General features: G+C 39.4%; 1 protein-coding gene across 1 annotated transcript in view; it reads left to right on the top strand.

Moving 5' to 3' along the window:
• The window catches only part of TANC2 (tetratricopeptide repeat, ankyrin repeat and coiled-coil containing 2), a 361,965-nt gene that overhangs the window by 293,438 nt on the left and 44,427 nt on the right, over positions 1-24,100 (top strand). Inside the window, exons 13-14 of the mRNA XM_040245030.1 lie at positions 6,140-6,306; positions 10,237-10,844. Coding sequence (XP_040100964.1) covers positions 6,140-6,306; positions 10,237-10,844 — 775 coding nt within the window. The remainder of the gene's footprint in view (positions 1-6,139; positions 6,307-10,236; positions 10,845-24,100) is intronic.

The following is a 24,100-nucleotide window of genomic DNA, read 5'->3' as shown; positions in this document are numbered from 1 at the left end:
TGTGGGTTTTTGTTGCAGATGATGCCATTTCCCAGCCATTTGAGTAACAGTTTTTTGATGGAACAGTAGATAACTGGAGCAAATAGTATTTTCTATGGAACCAAAATGCTTAAGAATAAATTTAACAAAAGGTGTGTTAAGAGTTCCACTGTGAGAACTGTAAAACATGCAAAGCAAAATTAAAGAAGTTAGTAAATGGAAGAAGTATGCCATGTTTGTAGATTGAAGTTTTTCCCCAAATTGGTCTGTAGATTCAACATAATCCCAGTCAAAATCCCAGCAGGAATTTTTTTTTTTTTACAACTTTCAGAAATTCAAAAAACCATGAATAGCCAAAACAATCTTAAAAAAAAAAAAAAGAATTGGAAGACCAACAGTTATAAGCCAACAGTATCTGGTTTCAAGACTTAATTTAAAGCTATAGAAATCATGACAGGTAGTAATATGTTAGTAAATGTTTAACAATCAGCCCAGGGACAGGGGCATGATTTGACCATAAAAAAACTTAACAATCAGCTCTCATGAGCCAACTTGAGCCAGCTCTAGCACTCCACTGACAGAGTGGTATTCCCACAAGGAGATAATAGATCAGTGGAACACAATGGAGAATCTAAAGATAAACCCATAATATGGAGTCAGTTGACCACCTTCAAAGATGCCAAGATAATTTGGAAAAAAGAATTTTTTTGTCATCAAATGATGCTACAACAGCTGGATACCAGTATGGGAAAAAATTAATCTCAATCCTTATCTTGCATCATACACAAAAAATAACGAGATTTTATCCAAAATATAAAAGCGAAATCTCTAAAGCTAATAGAAAAAAACTTAGAATATCCTCACAACCTTGGGGGTAGGTAAAGATTTCTTAGGTCCTAAAAATCATTAGTCATGTAATAAAAAATTAATAAATTGGACTTCATCAAAATTTTAAATGTCTGCTCAACATAAGATACTACTAAGAAAAAGGAAAAGAAAATCACAAAGGGAGAGAAAATAATTCACTCTCTGTGTGCACACTCATGTGTGTATGCGACATAGTGCTTATATCCATGGTATTTAAAGAATTTCAGTAAGTTATTGAAGAAAGGATAAATCAGTTCTGAAATGGACAAAAGATTTAGGTGCTTCACAAAAGAAGATATATAAATAACCTACCAGCACATAAAAATGTGTTTGCTATCATTAGTCATCAGGCAAATACAAATTTAAATCACAATGAGATACCACTTTACATCCACCACAGTGGTAAAATTTTAAAAGCAGAGCATCAAATGTTGTTGAGGTACACAAGTAGAACCCTTACATATCACTGGTGGGAGTTTAAAGTAGTGCAACTACTTTGGAAAACTAGTTGACCGTTCCTTATAAAGTTAAATATGAATCTGCCTTATGACCAAGCAATTCTAATTCTTATGACCAAACAACTTCAAGCAAAATACATTTTAGGTAAACGTATTTACCCAAAAAGAAATGAAAACATATATCTACAAAAAGACTCATGCAAGAATGTTTATATCAAAGATTATTCATAGTGATTAAGAACTGAAAACACCCCAAAGATCCTTCAACAAAAGCATACATAAACAAATTGTATATTCATTTGATCCATACTAAATGAATTCTTAATATGCTTCTTAGTAATAAAAGGAACAAATTCATAGTAAACTCAACAATGTATTGATAGATAAATCTCAAAAACTTTATGTTAATCATAAGAAGCAAGTATAGTCGATGGTGATGTGAGTCAGAGCAGTGCTGCCTGTTGAGCGCTGGACCTCTGGGGTAATGGAGATGTTCTGTCTTTGCTCAGGATGTTAGTTACAAGGGTATATGTGTTTGTCAAAACTCATCAGTGTGTATAGTTTAGATCTTCACAATGAATTGTATTAATTATATATAAATTTTTATCACAATAGTTTTTAAAATAGGGAATTTTTTAAGGTAACTGGAGTTTTCTTCCCAGGAAGGTTCAGTAGAAACAGTTTCTATTTAAATTCAGGAGCTACATTTCAACTTATAAATTATTCTTTAAAAAATGAGAGTCAACATTTTTCACATTTCTTTAAGGTTCTACAAGTCTGGTGACTAAAACACAAACACAGATACATATAAAGCAAATGGAAATGTTTCAGAGTTTCTTGATGAACTTTTGCTTTGGCCATCAAGATGAAATGAAAGGTGATACTTGTTTGTTATCACAACTAAAAGGAAGTGGATGTAAAGTGCAGCTTTTTGAACAAAAAATGTTGTCTTATGTGAGCCTTCTTTTCATTTTTGAGAATCCCTATATAATACACCACTAATATTAATACAATAGAATCTCATGCACTAGGATCCAGTTTTGCCTTTGGTACTAGCTGTCCCCTCTTCTCTTGCAGTCTCTTTAATTCTTGTTTCTCTCAGGTATCTGGAGAGAATCTTAGAACAGGACTACTAAGGAAGACAGTTCCAAGTATTTATTAAGCATATACGTAAGTGAGGGCAGTGGGGCATCCCTGGTGAATACATATGTACAGGGAATTTAAAACAAGGGTTAACAGGCTTCAGAGACCTTTCCAGGGACTTGTCAGCCAGAACAGTGGCTCCTAAGCATCAGTCCGTTTAAAGTTTTCATTAGTCCATGACAAAATAAGAAAATAGAAACAGCCTAGAATTTGTGTGGATGTAAAACACAGATGTGGTTTTGCATAGACTTATATGTAAAAGTTAGATAATATAAAATATTTTTTATTCTATGAAATAACGGTAGTAGTTATACTGTACATGTTCTTAAATGGCAAATTATGAAGCAGATCCTTCGTTGATCCCCAATTTTTTTAAAATTTTCGTTGATAAAATCTTTTAAAAGCTACTGAGCCAGAGTATGTATTTAAATATACAAAGTTTGAAATGAGCAAGCATTCTTGTAAGGCTGGTTGCATTTGAAAGGCAAAGTCAAAAGATCACTAAGGTCTCACTTCTTAAATTTATAATTGAGAGACCTCATCATTTAGCAAAAGAAAATGAAATATTTTAGGTTTAAGTGAGTCACATTTTTTAAAAAAGAAATGATATATTGTCTACTCTTTGGATGAATATTATAGTCTACTGGGAATTTATGGAAATGAAAATTTAATTGTATTAGCGTTTGAGTTATTTCATTCATTAAAATGTTCAGATGATAATTTAGAGCATGTTCTTGATCTTGATGCTTGAAATATTTTACCAAAGAAAATTTCAACATATGCGTGCATTATCATCAGCCTTTTTCTCCAGTTGACGATCATGGCTTTCTTACAACGGAGCCTGGGTGAAGTTAAAGGAGGTCTGACTGAAGTGGTGGAGACAGTGGTATGCTTGTAAATTTTAACAACCAGCTGTAGGAAGGAGGGCTTGTAACATTTGCAGTTAAGAGTTAGAGTTAGTCGCTAAGAGTTAGCAACTAAACAACAACAAATTGTATAAATAAATAGTCCCACTTGGACTGGTAGTTTGAAGCTACCAGTTGCTTAACAACCAACTCCTGAAAATATTTCAGTGGATTCTCCTGAACCACACAGGATGGCTCCAGCACCCCGCCGGGTGGGGCTGGTGATGGTGCTCACTCACCAAGGACAGCTGTAATGTATCTGCCAAGCAGAATGCAATAAAGACATGGTTTTGCTTAAAGGAGCCAAGGTCCTCAAAACCAAGAACTTAAGGACCTCCCATTTGGTGGGTAAATTCCAATTCGTTCCAAGCAGCTCCTCTCTCTTCCTTTATAAATTCTTTTTCCTCCCTAAAGGAATAATGTATTTTCTTAGCTCTACATCATCTAGAATGACATTTCATTAATAATCATTGTTAATAGAGCTGAAATCCATCATTTCTCTTCCTAAAGTCACCAGACGAAAGTAATACTTGAACTCTTCATAATTTGAGAACTGATTTTTAGTACTTAAGCTATTGAAATTAAATTTCTTTATGTAAAGCTAGTTCTTTAGAGGGGAAATATAAAGTTGTATTAATCATGCAAAAAATCTGCATACAATTTGAAACAAAAATATAGAGAGGTTTGATTGGTTTTGACTCTTTCAAAGGCTAACAGAACCAAGGTGGTACCGAAGTCCACAGACTTCCTTCTGTCCCCAGCTTCACCTTCTTTTTCTTCCTCACATGTTTCTTGCTTCAGGCATCCCAGTGACTTCTCTCTTTCTTCCCCCATGCTTTCCTCTTTCTCAGAACCTGTAAGTTCAGTTCAGTCACTCAGTCATGTCTGACTCTTTGCAACCCCATGGACTGTAGCACGCCAGCCTTCCCTGTCCATCACCAACTCCCTGAGCTTACTCAAACTCATGTCCATCAAGTCGGTGATGCCATCCAACCATTGCATCCTCTGTCGTCCCCTTCTCCTCCCGCCTTCAATCTTTCCCAGCATCAGGGTCTTTTCCAGTGAGTCAGCTCTTTGCATCAGGTGGCCAAAGTATTGGAGTTTCAGCTTCAGCATCAGTCCTTCCAATGAATATTCAGGACTGATTTCCTTTAGGATGGACTGGTTGGATCTTCTGGCAGTCCAAGGAGTCTTCTCCAACACCACAGTTCAAAAGCATCAATTCTTCAGTGCCGAGCTCTCTTTATAGTTCAGCTCTCACATCCATACATGACTACTGGAAAAACCATAGCTTTGACTAGATGGACTTTTGTTAGCAAAGTAGTGTCTCTGCTTTTTCATATGCTGTCTAGGTTGGTCATAGCTTTTCTTCCAAGGAGCAAGCGTTTTTTAATTTCATGGCTGCAGTCACCATCTGCAGTGATTTTGGAGCCCCCAAAAATAAAGTCTCTCACTGTTTCCATTGTTTCCCCATCTATTTGCCATGAAGTGATGGGACTGGATGCCATGATCTTTGTTTTCTGAATGTTCAGTTTTAAGCCAGCTTTTTCGCTCTCCTCTTTCACTTTCATCAAGAGGCTCTTTAGTTCTTCACTTTCTGCCATAAGGGTGGTGTCATCTGCCTATCTGAGGTTATTGATATTTCTCCCAGCAGTCTTGATTCCAGCTTGTGCTTCATCCAGCCCACCATTTTGTGTGATGTACTCTGTATATAAGTTAAATAAACAGGGTGACAGTATACAGCCTTGATGTACTCCTTTCCCAATTTGGAACCAGTCTGTTGTTCCATGTCCAGTTCTAACTGTTGCTTCTTGACCTGCATACAGATTTCTCAGGAAGCCTTCTGCCTTAGAACCTGTAAAGGTCCTGCTAACTAGGAACTTTTACTTGTTCTTTGCAGTTCATTTATACTACAGTGTTCATTCAGCCTGGAGATTTTTAAATCTCTTATTGTTCAATATTGTTTGAGAATCAGTAAGCATTTCATGGGAGTAGAAGCCTGAAATCTCACACAAGCCTTCTTCTACAGTCCAGCCCTAAAGATAAACTGATTTTGTCAATTAGGATAATATAGAATCCAGGAGGGAAAAGGAAACAAAAGTGGAAGATATTTGGCTTTCCTACCTGACTCCTCCCCTGGGAAAATCACGTGAGGGTCTGGTCTCATTGAAGCTGCTTCGGATGTAGTCTAGGAAGCTGCTAGTTCTGTAAAATCTCAGAATCCAACCTGCCTACTGTAGGTCTGTCTATTGGCTGGGATTCCTTTTCTCTGTTCCTTCATCTTTTCCATCCCACTGCATATTCACATACAGTCCTATATACTGCTTTAGACTTCAGGTTAAACTTTTTATTTATCTGTTTATTTTTGGCAGTTCCCAGAGGAACATGTGATATTGTTCTCTTTTAAGACTGTCAGAAGGGGTGGAAAAAACATTCTTTTCCAGCTTTTTCAAGTGTGTGAGAAAAATGAATTTACATGTGCAGATTCTCATACATGCAATGCTCAGGCTGCCTCACAGCTGATAACATGGGAGAAATGTTGAGGATGATACATGTGCTTTATAGATTATTTATGTGACAAATGTATCTGTACCTGGTGAAAAACAAAATGAACTCACTAAATGAATTATTCCATGTCTTTATAATAAATTATGTGTGCTGAGCATTCACTAAACACCAGAGACCTTTTTAAATTTTTCCTCCCAAATAGATACGTGATCAAAGACCCAAAAAGAGCTCACTTATCTCCTTGGTAATTGTTTAGTAATTTGTTTCTTTCTATCTCAGAGAGAAAAATTCCAGATGAAGATTTCATCATCTTAATTGATGGATTAAATGAAGCAGAATTTCACAAACCGGATTATGGTGATACAATTGTATCATTTCTGAGTAAAATGATTGGAAAATTTCCTTCCTGGCTCAAGCTAATTGTAACAGTTAGGACCAGTTTACAGGTATATGTTTTGTTTCCTTTTGGACCCATAAATTATTTCCCTTGGAGAGTGCTTAAACTGAAAAGTTTAGGTCCTTGTACCCTTAGTAGTGAGCTTTTCTAAATCTCTGCCATGTTTTAGAGCATTAGCAAGAGTAATTCCTGAAGAGAATATTTTGAGAGTAAGTGGTACAGTCTAGAGAGACCATTTTCAGTATTTGACTGTCTTAGCTCAAATTCCCATTCCCATTGCTCTGGGTAAGTTTTAATAAAGTGTCCCTCAAAATAGCATGAAAGAAAGTCCATTTTTCTAGGCTTTGTCCTGAGGATAGCAAAGCAGATAGATCCTCTAACACGTTTACAGTTTGACTTTTGTTTTATATTTTCTATCATTTAATGCCAGGAAAAATCCAGTTCAGTGTACAGTGTAGAGTCAGATTTCCTAGTTCTTCCTTCTGTTTCTCAACTTTCATAGCATGAAAATGGATTTTCTTCTGTATATACCTTTTTCTAAGAAATATTGGCACTATTCAGGCTTTATATTAAATTTACTACCCCTGGGAGATAATTTTTTTAAATTCCCTTCTCTGTTTACTCACTGATCACTTTATGGCCTGGAAGAATGACTAGGAATGTTGGAACTGAATCTGTAGACACATGGGCTAAAGGATAAATGAAATGACTCCACCTTCTCTACTATTCACAGTATACCTGAGTTGATATTTTCCATTCTTTACATATTCACATTTGGTTTGAAACAGGGTTTCTCAACTTTTTTTCCCCAAACCATAGCTTCTTTTGATGAACATTAAAATCTCGCATTGGGATTTCCCTGGTGGTCCAGTGGCTAAGACTCCACCTTCCCAATTCATGGGGGCCCAGGTTCAATCCCCTAGTCTGGGAATTAGTTCCCATATGCTGCAACTAAGAGTTCACCTGCCATAACTAAAGAGCTCATGTGCTGCAGCAGAGGGTGGAGATCCCGAGTGATGGAACTAAGACCTAGCACAGACAAATAAATAAATTTTTTAAATATAATAAAAATTAAAAATAAATAAAATCTCACATGTTATACATCCATCCCACTATTTGGATGCAACACCCTATATCAGTAGTTAACATACAGAAAATAGCCTCAATGCCCTTCTTTTTCCCTCTCTCAGGCACTTAGTATTTTTCCTATAGCTTGACCAGTTAAGGTCAATCTGCCTTCCTTGATCAGAAACTGTACTTCTAATCCTGACCATCAACTTGCAGATGTTCATTATTAAGATCTCAAAGTAATTTGAGTTAAATTAAAATGAATCAACATAAATGCATCTTTGTAACTAAGTTATGTAATCCACCATTATTGGTCAGTAGCTTGATTGTTAAAAGATGAAGGGTGAATAAAATAAACTTCCAGGAACACAGTCTGACTAGATTTACTAAATATACACTTAGGAGATAATATCTTTGCTTATATTTTTACATTATGCCATGTGCAATCTCAAAAGATGTTTTAAGTATGACTTGGTAGACCAGATGACTAACTTTTCAGCTGTGCCAAAGAACAGGAAAAATACTATATTCACAAAGTTGAAAAGTCGGTGTCTTCATAAATCAAGGCCAGCAACTCATAACCTTTTTTTCTCTTTCTTTTTTAGTTTTTAAATTATGAAAGTATGATAATGCATTTACAGGAGACTTGGAAAATACAGAACAAGGTTGCATATAGTTCCACTATATATTACAATTATTTTAAGTATCTAAATTAACCAGTAACTTTTAAAAATTATTTTTATTTAGCTCTGACAATGAAATAATTCACAGATCTTTCAAAATGAACCCTCATAATTGATCATTCATTATTTCCACAAACATTTGTTAAGTATATCAAGTGTAAAAGCTTATTTCTAACAGCTGAGAATAGGACAGTGAGCAAGATGGACAATATCCCTGCCCTCATAAAGCTTATTTTCTAGTGAGGAACACACATAATGAGACAAATTAGCATATGTTAAAATTTAGGGAGTGTCAGTGCTATGAAGACAGATATAACAGTGAAGAGATAAATGGGGATGACAGTTATTTTACATAGAACAGATAGGAAAGGCCTCTCCAAGGAGCCTTGTAATATGATGAAATCTGATTTACCTTTTTAAAAGATTTCTTTGGCTCCTGGCTATATAGATAATGTAGGGGATCAAGAATGGAAGCAGAAGTATAGGTGAAAGGTGATGGCTTAGACTAGAGTGGAAACAGCGGAGATCCTTTGAAGTGGTCATATTTGGACTATATTTTGAGAAGATGGTGATGGGCTGGATGTGGATGTAAGCAAGAGAAGAGGTTCAAGGATGAATTGTGGGGTTTTGGTGAGCAATTGGGTAGATGCTGGTTTGAGGAAAAGATCTAGATAGTTCCTTCTCAGTGGAGATCCTGTGAAGTGGTCATGTTTGGAGTATATTTTGAAGAAGATGATGGGCTGGATGTAGATGTAAGCAAGAGAGGAGGTTCAAGGATGAATTGTGGGATTTTGGTGAGCAGTTGAGTAGAGGCTGGTTTGAGGAAAAGATCTAGATAATTCCTACTATTTGATGGTAGGGTCAGTGGTGATACTGTTTATCAACATGGGAAGGTTTGTGGTGGGGGGGAGTTTTTGTAGTTCTGATTTGGTCACAGTAAGTTTGTCTATGAAACATCCAAGTGGCAATGTTGAGTCAGTGGAGATATAAGAAGAGAGCCCAGGAGAAATGACCAAGCTGGGGATATAAAATCAGGCATCATTCATGTATAGACTATATTTAGAACCATGGGATCCAGCTATTCTAGGGAGTGAAGGTAGCCAGATAAGAGGAAGAATGGAGACAGGAGCCCTGGGTGGACTGAGAGATGAGACAGAACCCAGCAGAGGAGGCTGAGAAGGAATGGCCAGTGTGCTGAGAGGAAAGGGGAATGTGTTATGGAAGCAAGCTGCAGGAAGGGACTTGAGAAGCAAGACCTGATCGCCTGTGTCAGAGACTGCTGAGAGGTTGAGGAGGAAGAGAAGTGAACCTCCATTGTTTGGGAAGATGCAGATGACTGATCATCTTAACAAGGACCATTCCAGCGAAGTGATGAGATTGAAGCCTGACGGCAGCAAATGGAGGGGAGAATGGGGAGGGAGGAATGAAAGACAGTAAGCAGAGAAAAGTTTTCTGTTAACGTTTTGCTAAACATGGGATCAAAGATACAGTAGTTAGAGGGAGGAATATGGAGTCCCCTGTCTGTGTGATCCAGGAGAAGCAGGAGAGAAGAAGAAATTGCTGCAGGAGAGGGAATGGATATTTACAGGAGCAGAGTATATAAGCAGATAAGAAAAGATGGATTCCAGAGCAAGAGAGTCACCCCAAAGCCCTGTCACCTTCCCCCAATATAATTCCAAGCAGATCACCAGGGTGCCAGGCTTCCCACTGTTAAAAGATTTTTTCCTTTGGACTGAGGCATCTCCAAAAGACCCCAATTAAAATAAAGTCATTTTATATTTATGGCTGATTCACATTGTTGTATGGCAGAAACCAACACAACATTGTAAAGCAGTTATCCTCCAATTAAAAATAAAATTTAAAATAATTTTAAAAAATAATGAGGGATAGAAAGTCAAATTCCATATGACATTCTTTGAGTCTTTTGGCATTCTATTTTCTATTTTAGGAGTGTTATTTAGAATATTGACCATTCAGTCGCTCCTAAAATACCCTTTATGAAGACTCATAAAAGTTATTTTAAGTCTCAATTTTAGGGAAAGTTGTGTCCCTTTTAGGCAACTAATAATGTTTTAATCCTTAGACACTAATACGTCATCATATTTCCCTCTTTTCTTTGGCCACTCAGAAGTTAAGAAGAAATTCATGGACCTTGCAGTTTATCACAAGAGTTAGGGGAAACTGAAGCTCTTTCTATCTCTCTGTCTGTCTCTCTCCATCTGTTTTAGGAAATTACCAAGCTGCTGCCTTTCCATAGGATTTTTTTGGATCGACTAGAAGAGAATGAAGCCATAGACCAGGACCTGCAGGCCTACATCCTGCACCGGATACATAGCAGCTCAGAGATCCAGAATAACATTTCTCTTAATGGCAAAATGGACAATACTACATTTGGCAAACTCAGTTCTCATCTCAAGACCCTCAGCCAAGGGTCCTATCTGTACCTGAAACTCACATTTGACCTCATAGAGAAAGGCTACCTAGTGTTAAAGAGCTCTAGCTACAAAGTAGTTCCTGTTTCGCTCTCTGAGGTGTATTTACTCCAGTGCAATATGAAGTTCCCAACCCAGTCTTCCTTTGACCGGGTGATGCCTCTCCTGAACGTGGCAGTGGCGTCTCTCCACCCACTGACTGATGAGCACATCTTCCAAGCCATCAACGCCGGCAGCATTGAAGGCACGCTCGAGTGGGAGGACTTCCAGCAGAGGATGGAGAACCTCTCAATGTTCCTAATCAAGCGCAGAGACATGACTCGTATGTTTGCACACCCTTCTTTTCGAGAGTGGCTTATCTGGAGAGAAGAAGGCGAGAAAACCAAATTTCTCTGTGATCCCAGGTAAGCCGTAGATCAGTAATAAGCAGTTGTGAGCCTGTTTTGTATTTACTGCATGGAACATGGGTATTGGAAGCAGTGAGAAGTGGTCTTCATAGAACATTTCACATAAAGGAGACATCACCTCTGTTTCTTCTTAACATAAGGCTATGATGATGTTAACTTGTTTTGTCACAATTTTACTTCCGTAAGACCCAAAATCTGCAGAGATGTTTAGGATGCTCCCTGCATTCCTGTATTTTTCTAAATAATTTTCTCTGATTCCGCTTTCAGAGAAATCCCCTGTAGGGATCACAGGCTATAAATTAACTTTTCAACAAACTTCCTGGTGCTTTTCAGAAAGATTTGATACACTGTTCACCTCTTTGACTCAGAGCAAAATTCTTTTAAAATTGTGATTGCCCGTTTAAAAGCCAGGCCATTGTTAAAGTCAGCAGCAAATGACCTCATTAGAGCCCAAGCTGGTCCTAAGATTTATGCTGCATCATGGACTCTTAAACCTTGTATCTGGAAAAGACTCGAAGAGATCAGCTCATCTAGCCACTCTACCTTTAGATAAATTAAGTGTTATTATCCCCAGTTTACTATAAAGGCCTTAAAATGCTGAATCACTTGCAAAAAAGCATAAAGGTAACAGGCAGGAGAAAGGAAGAGGGCTTAGAAGAGGAATGACAAGCATGTCATATGTACCACTCCTCCCCCAACCCCCACACCCACGGCAGATGTCACTGACTTACCCCAGCACTCTTTCCCGATGCGCTTGACTGTGACTTAAGAATCTTTCTCAGTTCTACAAACCACACTCCATATGAGACTATTTCCCATACTCTTGGGTAGGACCTAGATCTCTAGCATCCTAATGAGGTGTGCTTTCTACTTCTCCACACACACATAATTCTTTCAAAGAAAAGAATTATTCCGGTAATAAGTTGATGTTATCAGAAGCAGGTGTAGTCTTGATTTCCTAGAAACGAAGAAGACACCAGCAACATAGCTGCCAAATGCAGAGCTTATTCTGGCTCAGAAAGAAGATAGGCCACATGTGACTTCTGTGACTCATCAGAGAGGCTGACCACCTTTGTTCTGGGGTTTTATTGTTACTCCTGGGGCATGTTCTTCACCCTTGTTAGAGACACCTGTGCTTGTGGGCACACTTCTCAGCCTACTTCCTGCCAACTCATTAGAAATTTAGTTCCAGATTCTGGAGATGATATTAAGCCAGGCAGATTTTGTGCTATCTTCCATAAGAGTTAAACTTTTTAAAGAAACATTCTGTAGTGGAAAGAACATGAACTTTTGAGTCAGATGACCTGCTTAATTAATAAGTCCTACCTTTTCCAGGAACTGTGTGACCTTAGGAAAATTATATAATGTTTCTGAGACAGTTTTCTTACCTACATAAAAGGAATAATAATTCCTAGAACTGTTGAGGATTAAGTGAGGTCATGTAGTATAATGCTTAGACTTGTACAGAGTACAAAGAAAGTGGTTGGGGAATGTTCTTTGTCTTCCCCTTCTCTTTGTGAAGCTGCACACCTCAGATTGGGACTTGAACCCACAAGCCGGGACTTGAACATGGCCAAAACCCAGTCTTCCAACTGAGATCACACACTTGATTTCAGGACTTGAAGCTCAGGTTCTTGATGTCTCATCACAGAACAAATTCAGTGAGAGACAAAGTGATAGTTAAGAAGTGGATTTATTTAGAAAACAACACACTTCACAGACAGTGTGGGCCACCTCAGAAGGCGAGAGTGGCCTCAAAATGTGGTGTGTTTAGTTTTTATGGGCTGGGTAATTCCTTAGGCTAATGAGTGGGAGGATCATTCCAACTATTTGGAGGAAAGGGTGGAGGTTTCCAGGAACTAGGCCTCCACCCACTTTTTGGTCTCTGATGGTCAGCCTTGGAACTGTCACGGTGCTTGTGGTTTTATCGTTTTATCATTTAGCTTGCTGATGTGTTGCAGTGGGCAGTACTGAGGATTAAGGTCTAGTGGAAGTTGACTTGTCTGCCATCTTGGACCCATTTGGTTCTAATCAGTTTGTCATGTCCTCAGGCTGTGTCTTCTTTCAAAGATTGTGCCGTGCCCCCCTTCCCTCCTGTTTCACCTGCAGTAATAGACCTTTCAGGTTTCCTTTAACTAAATCCCTGTGGCTAATTGGATAGGTTGCAACAGTCTTCTGCTATTAGTATTTGGGGGCACAAGATTTAAAAAAAAAAAAAAAAACAACTAGGTCTGAGTTCTCTATCAATTGTATGTGATTCCCAATAGGATTTTATTGTAAATTCCGCTAGTACTGCTGCTCGTGTTAATACAGAGTTGGCAGTGACATGTTTAAGAAAAAGAGACCAATCTAGAATTGCCTAATAAACACTGAAGTCAGTTTCCAGAGGAACTTTGCTGGCTGATCTGCTCTCTCATCCTGGAATACCTCGGGGAATTGAAAACTGAGGTCCAAGGCAACCAGGCTAACCCTGAATTAAGAGTATCCTTACAATATATAAAAACCCTCAGGCTCCTAAAGGAGAAAAGATGGTATTTATGCAGCCACATCATGGCTTTCCAGGCTTACCTTCTCAACATAGTTTATTAACTAGGATCTTTTGGCAAGAGGCTGATGCACTGGGACAAAAAGAGCAAACACTTCTAACTTCAAATGCTGTGTAGTCTATTCCCTGGTGGTTGAATAACACTCAAGACTTCTGAGGGATCATCATATATCCCTCAATGGCAGAGAGTAAACAGGACCAGGAGTTATCAAAAAAGCTTCCTTACATGTTTCATCTCAGTTGTAATTCAGCCTTCTGTGCAGCACTGTCTGGCACCAGCTTTGTTACTAAGTTGTTGATCTCAGACCTTGAGGCCCTCTGGGTCAATGAGATGGAAATTCACTAAGAATTTGTTGTCAGTGGCAAAGCCCAGGCTGGCCTTTCAGAGAAACGGGCTGTAATTGCTTTCCATTGTGGGGAGGCTGGTTAGCAGGACTCCTCCAGGCAGCGTTTGCCTGTGCGGCCCGAGCCTCTACTTTCTGTGCATTGGTTCCCGCTCTGTTCTCCACTTTCTCTCCAGCTTCTCTCTGGAGCATTTCAGTAGACCAGGGAAGGCCAACTCAGTGCCTCTGAAATCACAGTAGGTAGTGCAAAGCCTGACAAACTCTGCATAAGGAGAACTTTCAGAAGCTACAGAACATCTCTTCTGGCCATTTTCCTGGGCTTTCAACACTCACTTCTTCACCCTGAATTTGTTGACCTTATTAGGGAATTAGTCACAAATGAGAATATTCTACTGATGCCAAAAAGTAGTTGACTTTCATCAGAAGTAGGCCACCCAGGGCGATCCTTTCTGCTAAGTGAAGAGTCAGTAACCTTAGGATGGTGCTGGAAGAGGAGGTAGCAGAGCTGGAGGTCAGTGCTTCAGCTGAGATAAGGTTTTCCTTATTTTAAATATCAGACAGCCTGTTGCCCCAGAATCCAGGCATACAATTAACATCCCGGAAAGAATGACCTAAAGTTGCATACACATCTGACTGCACAGAAAGAGACGAGTTATAGATGCCTTTTCTTGGCTTGGTAATAGGGTAAGAGTATCTGTATATATACACGTTTATGTTTCTCAAACTGTAAGCAAATTATAGTGCAAAATCTTTTACTACATCAAAACTTGAAAGAGTTTAGATTTTCACTCTATATAGAACTTTGCCCTTTGCAGCACTCAGAAGCCTCAGACTGCACCACTTTGTTCTGCCTTCTGTTTCCCTCTGTTCATCACTCTCATAGTCTGTCATACTCTGAAATCAACCTGTCCCGTATGTTATTCCCTTGGGCACCGAGCTATCAGATTAATTCACTAATAAACTAATCTCTGCTATTATGCTAATGAAAGGGAAGTAGAAAACATTCAAAGCAACTTGTGCATTTTAAGTAAGGCATTTGAGAGATGTCACCAACCTTTATAGCTCAGTCAGTGAAGAATCTGCCTGCAGTGCACAAGACCTGGGTTCGATTCCTGGGTCAGGAAGATCCCTTGGAGAAGGAAATGGCAACCCACTCCAGTATTCTTGCCTGGAGAATCCCATGGACAGAGCATCCTGGCAGGCTACGGTCCATGGGGTCACAAGAGTCAGACATGACTTAATGACTAAACCACCACCAGCCTTTATAATCCAACCTATTGATTACTTTGATTGTTGAGATGTGAGGTTGACAGAGTACCCAGTTGGGGGCCACCAGCCTTGTGGTGCTGTCCAGTTACTGCTTAGTATTTCTACATAGCTTTAGGCTAGGCTTGAATGAATCCCCACTCTTTTCTCTGTTTCCTATCCTGTTATCTCTGTTCTCTGTTCTCTCTTAGCCTTCCCTTCCCAAGGAACAGCTCTCAGATCAACATTTTGTTGTTTGTATATGTAGCATTCTGACATAGAAATTAGAAGACTCTTCTGCCTTATTTTTAACTGTTCAACTAAAACATTGTAAACTTTCTCAAGTATTGAGCTGTGCAGCCTGATGAGGTTTGATTTGAAAGCCTATTTTGGGCTGACCTGATTTCCTCAAACTCAAGAGAATCAAATTTAGACTGGAAGGAAGGAGGAAAAGGCTACTCAAGTCCTACCTGTACCTGTAGGAATAGTTGAGAACTTACTCGATTCTTTGTGGCCAGAGCTGAAATCTTACAATAAATGTTCTTTAATATTTTAAAAAATTATTTTTACTGTGTTGGTCAGCAAATTACACATTGGAGACTGGTTGCTCTAAAATCCATATCACAAAGCAGAGTGTCAGAGAAGAAGCAGCTTGTCAAAGAGCAGGGATAAAAGGGCATTCTCCCTGTACAGGACAACTAATTTGTGCTAGGTACTTGTACAGCCTGGCTTCTGGTAGAATGCTTAAGTCTGAAGTGACCACAGAATGGTGAGTTGAGGATTGTGGTGGTTTTATTTATTTGGTTTTTTAATTCATATAGGAGCCTCCCGGCAGGGTGACCCTTAACCTTCGTTTTCACGGAAACACAAACTTGAGGTGACTACTTCTCAGAGCCATCGCAGGCTGCCACAATAACCCCTTGAATAGGTGGACAGACTCTGCTTTCTAAAAGCCTTAGGGATGAATTCAGCAAAGTGATAGATCATGGGAAGAAAAAAAAAGGCTTGTGGAGCTAAGTCAGCCCTTAGAGTTTGGAAGAGTTAATGCAGAGAGAAGAGAGATACACCAAACACCTTTTCCTAGCACATGACCCTTAGTAGAATGACCTTCTGATATCATAATTTTACTGTGATTTTCATTGATCTCGAATAATTGCAGAAATTTTTCTGATTTGCCAGTAAATATTTTTCCTCTTATTTAAACCAGTTTCTAACTCCCTGTTAGAATCAAGAATAAATTTGATCAAGAATCAAATTTGAGATTCAAGAACAAATTTGAGACTCAAAACTCAAAATAATAATGGAATAACTATATTATTCTAGTGACCCAAGTCATGGCTTTTTAATAGAATGCAAGGGGATACTGCCTGAAACCTAATGTATATCTTGGAATGTGTCCAGTTTGCCCATGCATAATGGGCATGGCACGCATGCCCTTAAACTTTACAGATTTGTTTCTCTCAGCATAGGTGATAGAACCCACAGCTATTAGTCAAATAGGTAAATTGTTCCCATTGTTAAAACTCTCGTATCTTCAAAGATGGGCAGCAATAATGTATTTTTTTTTTCCTTTTACAAGTCCAAAATTAAGTTTGGGAAAAGTTGGTAATCAAAATTCTTCTCTAAACCAATTTAAAACTGAGAGCTATTTATTTTTACTGTCATAAAAACTCATGTGAAGTTTGCTAAGTTAATAAACATATGGAGAAGTAGTCCTGCTTATAAAATGGAGCAAAAGCATCATTTTAGGACCTTGACAGGCATGCAGAAGAGCCAGCTAATGAAAACACAGAACAGACTTGTACTCTTGTTTTTTGATAGATTTGTAACAAAATATTTGATTTTGTTACAAAAATAATATTGCTTCATATATTTAAATTATATATATATATAAGTTTTTTTTAAGTGGATGTGCCCAGTCTACCAAATACTGGTTAACACAAATTCACCTAAGTAGTTGAGCAGAGAAATTTTAAGGGAGATTTCTGGTACTGAAAGTAAAATAGGAAATAGAGGCTCATTTGTCCTGTTAAATGAGTCTCTGAAGCAACACTGGCTGAATGAAAAGATGGGAATCCCACAGGCTCTCCTAGATTGTCAAACCAAGATCCATGGCACAGCATTCAGGAGTTCCTGCCAGCTTAGTGGGATATGACAGCACACTTTGTTTTTTTGTGTTTGGAGCAACTTCCTTGGCTGTCTCCAGACTTTCAAAAGCAGCTGGAGCTCCACATTTCGTAAAATCAACACTAATAGCCTTCTGTTTGCCCAACCATAAGAACCCACAACTGTAAGACATGTTTTCACTGTGGCCATCAGCATATCCAGTTGGTTCTATGACCCAAATTTTGCTTGTAAGTGTCCACTTATTTCCACCTCTACTGACTGCACCCTAGGCTCTCACATGGACTGGTTTAGCGTCTTAATTGGTCTCCCTTTCACTCCATTCTCCACCAGCACCCAAAGTGATTCTTAAAAAATACAAATCAGACCATGTAACCTCCTCCTGAAAATTCCTTCAGGCTTATTTTTGTGATTAGAGTAAAATCAAAGCCAGATTCTTCAAAACCCTGTATTATTATACAAAGATGCCTTCTGCCTACCTCTCTAATGAAGTTCATTCATTCTCCCTGTTAGTCTCAGTATTCTGGTCATAAATGGTCATGTGCCAGTTCCTAGAACTTGCTAAGCTCTTGTCTACTCCTGGCTCTTTGCACTTAGCAGGTCCCTCAGTCTAGAGTGTGCTTTCCCTCTGTCATCACACAGCATAATCTCTCACTCCTTCTGGTCTCAGCCTAACAGCCACCGCCTGAGACTTCCTCATGTCACTTATCTAAGAAAGTCCTTCCTGGCCTTACTGGTCATAGCAATCTTCTTTCTTTCTAATCTTTTATCAATGTATTATCTGTGAATACTTGTTTATTGTCCACTTTCCCTTCTAGAATGTGAGTGAGCTCCATGAGGACAAGAACCTTCCTATCACACTCACCTTGGTCTTCCTAATGATTGATAGAGTTCCTGGCACACAGTCAGCACTCAGTAAATATTTTAACAGTGAATTAATGAGCGAACAAAGAAGTGATCACTTCAGTTCAGTAGCTCAGTCATGTCCGACTCTTTGCAACCCCATGGACTGCAGCACTCCAGGCTTCCCTGTCCATCTCCAACTCCTGCAGTTTACCCAGATTCATGTCCACTGAGTCGGTGATGCCATCCAACCATCTCATCCTCTGTCGTCCCCTTCTCCTGCCACCTTTGATCTTTCCCAGCATCAGGGTCTTTTCAAATGTGTCAGCTCTTCACATCAGGTGGCCAAAGTACTGGAGTTTCAACTTCAACATCAGTCCTTCCAGTGAACACCCAAGACTGATTTCCTTTAGGATGAACTGGCTGGATCTCCTTGCAGTCCAAGAGACTCTCAAGAGTCTTCTCCAACACCACAGTTCAAAAGCATCCATTCTTCGATGCTCAGCTTTCTTTATAGTCTAACTCTCCATACATGACTACTGGGAAAACCATAGCCTTGACTAGATGGACCTTTGTTGGCAAAGTAATGTCTCTGCTTTTTAATATGCTGTCTAGGTTGGTCATAACTTTCCTTCCAAGGAGTAAGCATCTTTTAATTTCATGGCTGCAGTCACCATCTGCAGTGATTTTGGAGCCAAAAAAAAATGAAGTCGGCCACTTTTCCACTGTTTCCCCATACACATGCTACTAATTCTATTTATTTTAAAAATTTGAGAAACTCTTCAGACAGTTCAATAGAATACATCTTGTTCATTCTGTTACCATGCATCAGGAGAAAACAAAGACATGCCTGTCAGCACACATCCACTGAACATGTATTAAGTAATATATTCAAGGCTCTATGTTAAGCACTGCAGGGGATACACATATGAGTAAGATAGATCTGTCTGCCAGGACTTACAGGTTAGTGGTTTTAACAAACACGTTTATAACCAGCTATAATTTAAGAGAGTGCTGTACTAGAGGTACAAACAAAGAACTGAGGAATGTGGAGAACAAAGAACTGATTGATCTTCCTATGCCTATTGTTGGTATTTCAAACTGTGACAGTTTGATGAAGTTATAACTCTTCTGCCTTATAAGCCCTGCCAACTGCCTGAAGACTTCATTGGCAGAGGAGAGGCGGAGAAGTGTCCATCCTCCTAGGGCCCGTGCTGCTTTAGTGGAAAGAAGGACATTAGGAAACTGTGAGGCCAACGGGGAGAAAATAAGCAGCAGATTTCTATCTGAGTTCTATGTTTAAAAAGAAAGAATGTCGTTCCACCCATTTCTACAAAGGTACATCTTGGGCATACTTCTAGTCTCCTACTTCCCATCAGCTCTTTCATTCCCACCTTGAATATGAAACAGCAAAACAAGCTGACTAGAAATGGAGTTTGTATTCCAGTTCCATGAGAAAGCCACAAAAAGAGCATGCCGGGCACTTACTAACTAATACGCTGAAAATGGAAGCAAGTGTTTTTGTAAAGATGTGGGTGCCATTTGCAACAGGCTGACTGACTGTAAAGCATCAACCCCCAGATTTAACTGCAGGCAGAATTTTTAAGATGAGAGATGAAAAAAATCAGGATTGTCAGTCTGTTCTCGATATTTGAGTCATAGTCACATTCATTTCACAGTTGATCAGTGGCAACAGAGATGCCCACAAATTCAAGACTGAATTGAGTAGTGAATTAGAAAGTGGATCTGGACGTCCTTGTGTTGCTCTTCCTCAAACCCATTTACTTGGTATTTATTTTCATGAAACATTTATTGAACTTTACTGTACACCAAAGACTGTACTATACACCAGAGAAACTTAGGTAATTAACATACCCCTTGACACTAAAGCCATTACCAAGGAAGGTCAGCTACATAGCAACCAATAACAGTGCCACAGTACAAAGTACCATAGTAACCTAGACAAAGAGAAAATACTTTTCAGGGACCACCCTGATGGCCCAGTGGTTAAGATCCACCTTGGAATGCAGGGGACATGGATTCAGTCACTGTTCCGAGAACGAAGATCGTACATGCTGCAGTGCAACTTCTGAGCCCATGCGCCTTGGAGCCTGCACCACAACTAGAGAGTTCAAGAGCTGCAACCAAAGGTCCTGCACAATGCAGTGAAGATCCCACATGCTGCAACTAAGACCCAACGCAGCCAAATAAATAAATTTTTTTTTAAAGAGAGAAAATACTTTTTCAGAGCAGGTAACAGTCAAATTCAGCCTTGAAGGATGAGTTGATCCCGTTTAGCTGCAGAGGAGCAGGAGAACACTCTAGGGAGGCTAGAGAGCGGAATGGCAGGAGGAAAAGCAAGTTGAAGTTATTAAGTGCCCTTGAGGAATTATGAGAAGCCACAACTAGAAAATAAGGCATGCAGTCAGAGAACGATAGGAAGTGTCACTAGGAAAAAAGTCTAAAAAGTTTAGGACTTCTCAGTTTATTCTGTAGATAACGGGGAGTCTCTATAATTTTTGAGAAAAGAAGAGACAGTGATCAGATAAGTCTGATCAAGTGCAAAATAGCTCTGACAAGTAGTGTATGGAAGATGGGTTGAAGGAGAGACTGCAGGCAGGGAAACTAGTTACAGGTCTAGAGCAATAGTCTAGCTGAGAAATACTAAGACTACAGTGTGAGAACAGAGAGCTGTGTAGACATTTTAGAGATACTCAGAAGCACCTGGTCTTTTTTTTTGTATATGGGAGGTAAGGGTGGAAGAATCAAAGATGATTTCAGAACTTATCTTGGAGGATGGAAAATAGTGAAGCTACTGATCGACATAGAGCATTCCGAATGGGGGAAGAACTCTAGCGTGAGTGAAGGCAGGAAGAAGAACAGGCTTCTAGAGAGAGGTGAGTCCTATTTTGGACATGTTTGTAATGAATTGCCTCCAGGGGAGGATGCACAAATGTATTTAGAAATATGACCTTGGAGAAGAGGAAAAGAGAAAGTTGAAGGCATGAGGTTATGGACTGAGGAGTTACCAGCAAGTAACTGACAGTAGAAGCCATAGTAATTTAACAAGGTCGTCCAGAGTTCAGAGTATAAAGCAGAAAGTCTGGGTGCATGAAAACAGAATGGGTGCTTTTTTTTTTTAACTGAAGTATAATTGTTTTACAGTATTGTGTTAATTTCTGCTATACAGCCAAGTGATTCGGTTTTACATATAAATATACATTCATTTTTGTAGTCTTTTCCATTATGGTTTGTCGTAGGATATTAAACAGTTAGTTCCCTGTGCTAAACAGCAGGACCTTGTTGCTTATCCATTCTGTGTGCATTAGCTTGCATCTTTGAACCCCAGCCTTCCACTCCGTCTGTTCACCAGCCTCTTCCCACTGGCAACCACAAGTATATTCTCCATGTCCATGAGTCTGTTTCATGCATGCGTGCTAAGTCACTTTAGTCATGTCCGACTCTTTGTTACTCTAAGGACCCACCAGGCTCCACTCTCCATGGGATTCTCCAGGCAAGAATACTGGAGTGGGTTGCCATGCCCTCCTCTGGGGGATCTTCTGTTTTATAAGTAGGTTCATTTCAGAATAGGTATATTTAAACACTAGAAGAAAATGGTGAGCCAAGTAATAATTTACAAGAGTAATATTACAGTTACAAAAGCAAAAGAAAGTAATAAGATTGTGAAATCAAAGATAAAGATTTTTCTGCACTAGGTCTGATGTGATGAATATAATTTCTGCCTATGTTCCATTAGCCAGAACTCGGCCACCTGACCCCACTTGAATGTGAACGCAAGGTCCCTGGCAAAGTAACTGCTTCCCACCAACCACCCTTGACTGTGGACAGGAGCACAGACCTTTTGTAGACAGGTATCCATCTCTGCCCCATAATTCTAATCTCACTGCTGCTGCTGCTGCTAAATCGCTTCAGTTGTGTCCGACTCTGTGCGACCGCATAGACGGCAGCCCACCAGGCTCCCCCGTCCCTGGGATTTTCCAGGCAAGAACACTGGAGTGGGTTGCCATTTCCTTCTCCAATCTAATCTCACTAGGTCTCCCTAAATAATTCCCACATGTACCTCTATAATATAAAGACATTCCACAGCAGCTCATGTCATTTCAGCCCACACTGTAAGATAGCTAGGACAGGCTTTAGATTGTATACAGTTCCTTGCCAGCTGGCTGTCCCTGTTCCACTTTATCACATCCTAGCACCACACAGAAGAATATCAGAACACTTAAGTGTTGTTTCTCTGAAATGCTAAAGTGTTGTATGTTGAGTTTGCCCTCCCAGGAGCTGATGACATCTGTGACCACACGTTAAGTGACTCTGACAAGAAAAATGGAGGACCCATCCATGCTGGAGATATTTGAGTACATTTGTTAGTACTATAGGTAGAGACTTTAAGATCCCTAACTCTCAGGGTTGCTAAGTGAAAATCTTAGAAAAACAAACTTAGTACCACTGTATATTTTATAGTTGTATAAAACTAAAACAGTTGTATAATAACTGTTAGGCAACTTCCAAACCAGTAAATGGGTGGAGGGTAGGGATGTTGATTCTTGCCTTAGAAAGTGTTGCCTGAGAGACTCCACAACTCTGAATTCTTTGAGGTACTGGGGCATCAGGTAAGAGCAGCTCCTCATTGTCTTATCATCTGTAGTTGTCCAAGGGTGACTATCACTTGTCTCTGATAATTCTGTGTCAAGGGGCTGCTGAAGCCTTCCGCTATAATTGAGATTGGATCTACCCTGTGTTATGCTGGGTACAACCTTCCCTGCCTTTTGTTGGGAGAGAGGAGAATGCTGGGGAAGGAATCTTCAACTCTGACATGTGATTGATTCTCTCCTAAAATATGTCCAAGCAAATCTATCTTGAATGTAAGGCTTATATCCTTCTGAAAATCTCTGATGGACATGAGAAATTCATATTCCTCCTGTTAGCTTAACTTTTACCTTACTTCTTAGGATCTGGTTAGCTCTGTTCTTGTCCCCATTCTCTGCCTGAATTGACAATACCAGGTTTTCCTCCACAGCTAACTGTGAATGGCACCCATCCCCAATCATTTTCTCCTATCCATGGGCTTCCCCTCTGGCTGTAAAGTTACAGTGAGGTTAGTGGAAGGGCAAAGATTGGAGTTAAGGATAGGGTATCACATTTCACTGTGCTGTACACATTAAAACTCTGAGCACACAGTCATCCTCTTACATGTTTTAAGTCTTCTGTGATTGCTGTTCATTCCTTTAGTTTAGCGCTATGCTAGTGACTACGGAGGATATAAAAGAAATATAAAATACATTTACCTAATATCCCTTACTTAATTCCCACCCCAGTCCTGAGAGAGAGGTGTTACTGTCTTTCAAAGAGGTTAGAGAGCTTGTCCACTGCTGAAAGCGTGAAAGCAACAGAACTGGAATTTGGCTTTATCTCAGGGGTAAGGAAGCAATATTGTGAGTGCAGGTAAGGAGTCTGCAGGTGACTGAATCACAAAAGTGACCTCATTATATAAACTAGATGGAAATCCTAATACTTCTACCCTCACCGTGGCTACCGCCCACTGGTCTTTGTAACCACATATGAGCTCACATGAAAGTCAGTTTTTATCACCATCATCTGTAATTACAGGGGGAAACACAGTTGTGTTCAGTCATACTTAAAATGTCACATAGACTAGGGCTCTCTCTATTTCTTAACTGCTGTCTCCCAAAAATGCTAATCGAAAAATGTCAAAATTGACAGTTGGCAATTTTGATTGTAAGAATTCAGATTGTGTACTATAAAAATGAACATACTATTCTTTACATTTTAATCTTATCAAAGTGGCAGTGGAACAAGGTTTCAGAAGTCCTTGGATTCTCATCTCTTTATATCCTAGCCAGGTGAGCTGGAGTCTGTTCTTCAGTCTTGCTGAGTCTCGGTCAGTCTACCACGTTAGTAATATCCACGCCTGTGCCCATAATAAAGGTGTACAGGGGAATCTAAATAAGTGCTGTAGTAATTTTGGAAACCATAGGTAGTGTCCAAATGTACATTTGTACAAAAGGGGCTGTTATTCATTCATTCTGCAAGTATGGACTCTAGTTAGCTCAGAGAACATATGTGAGAAAGCATAGCTTCTGTCCTCAGTAGTCTCCAGGAAGACTGATGTG

Source organism: Oryx dammah, unplaced genomic scaffold (genome assembly GCF_014754425.2).
Source record: "Oryx dammah isolate SB20612 unplaced genomic scaffold, SCBI_Odam_1.1 HiC_scaffold_8, whole genome shotgun sequence".
In the NCBI taxonomy this organism is placed as follows: domain Eukaryota; kingdom Metazoa; phylum Chordata; class Mammalia; order Artiodactyla; family Bovidae; genus Oryx; species Oryx dammah.
The sequence above is the reverse complement of the archived record's forward strand: the minus strand, read 5'-3'. Positions and strand labels throughout refer to the sequence as shown.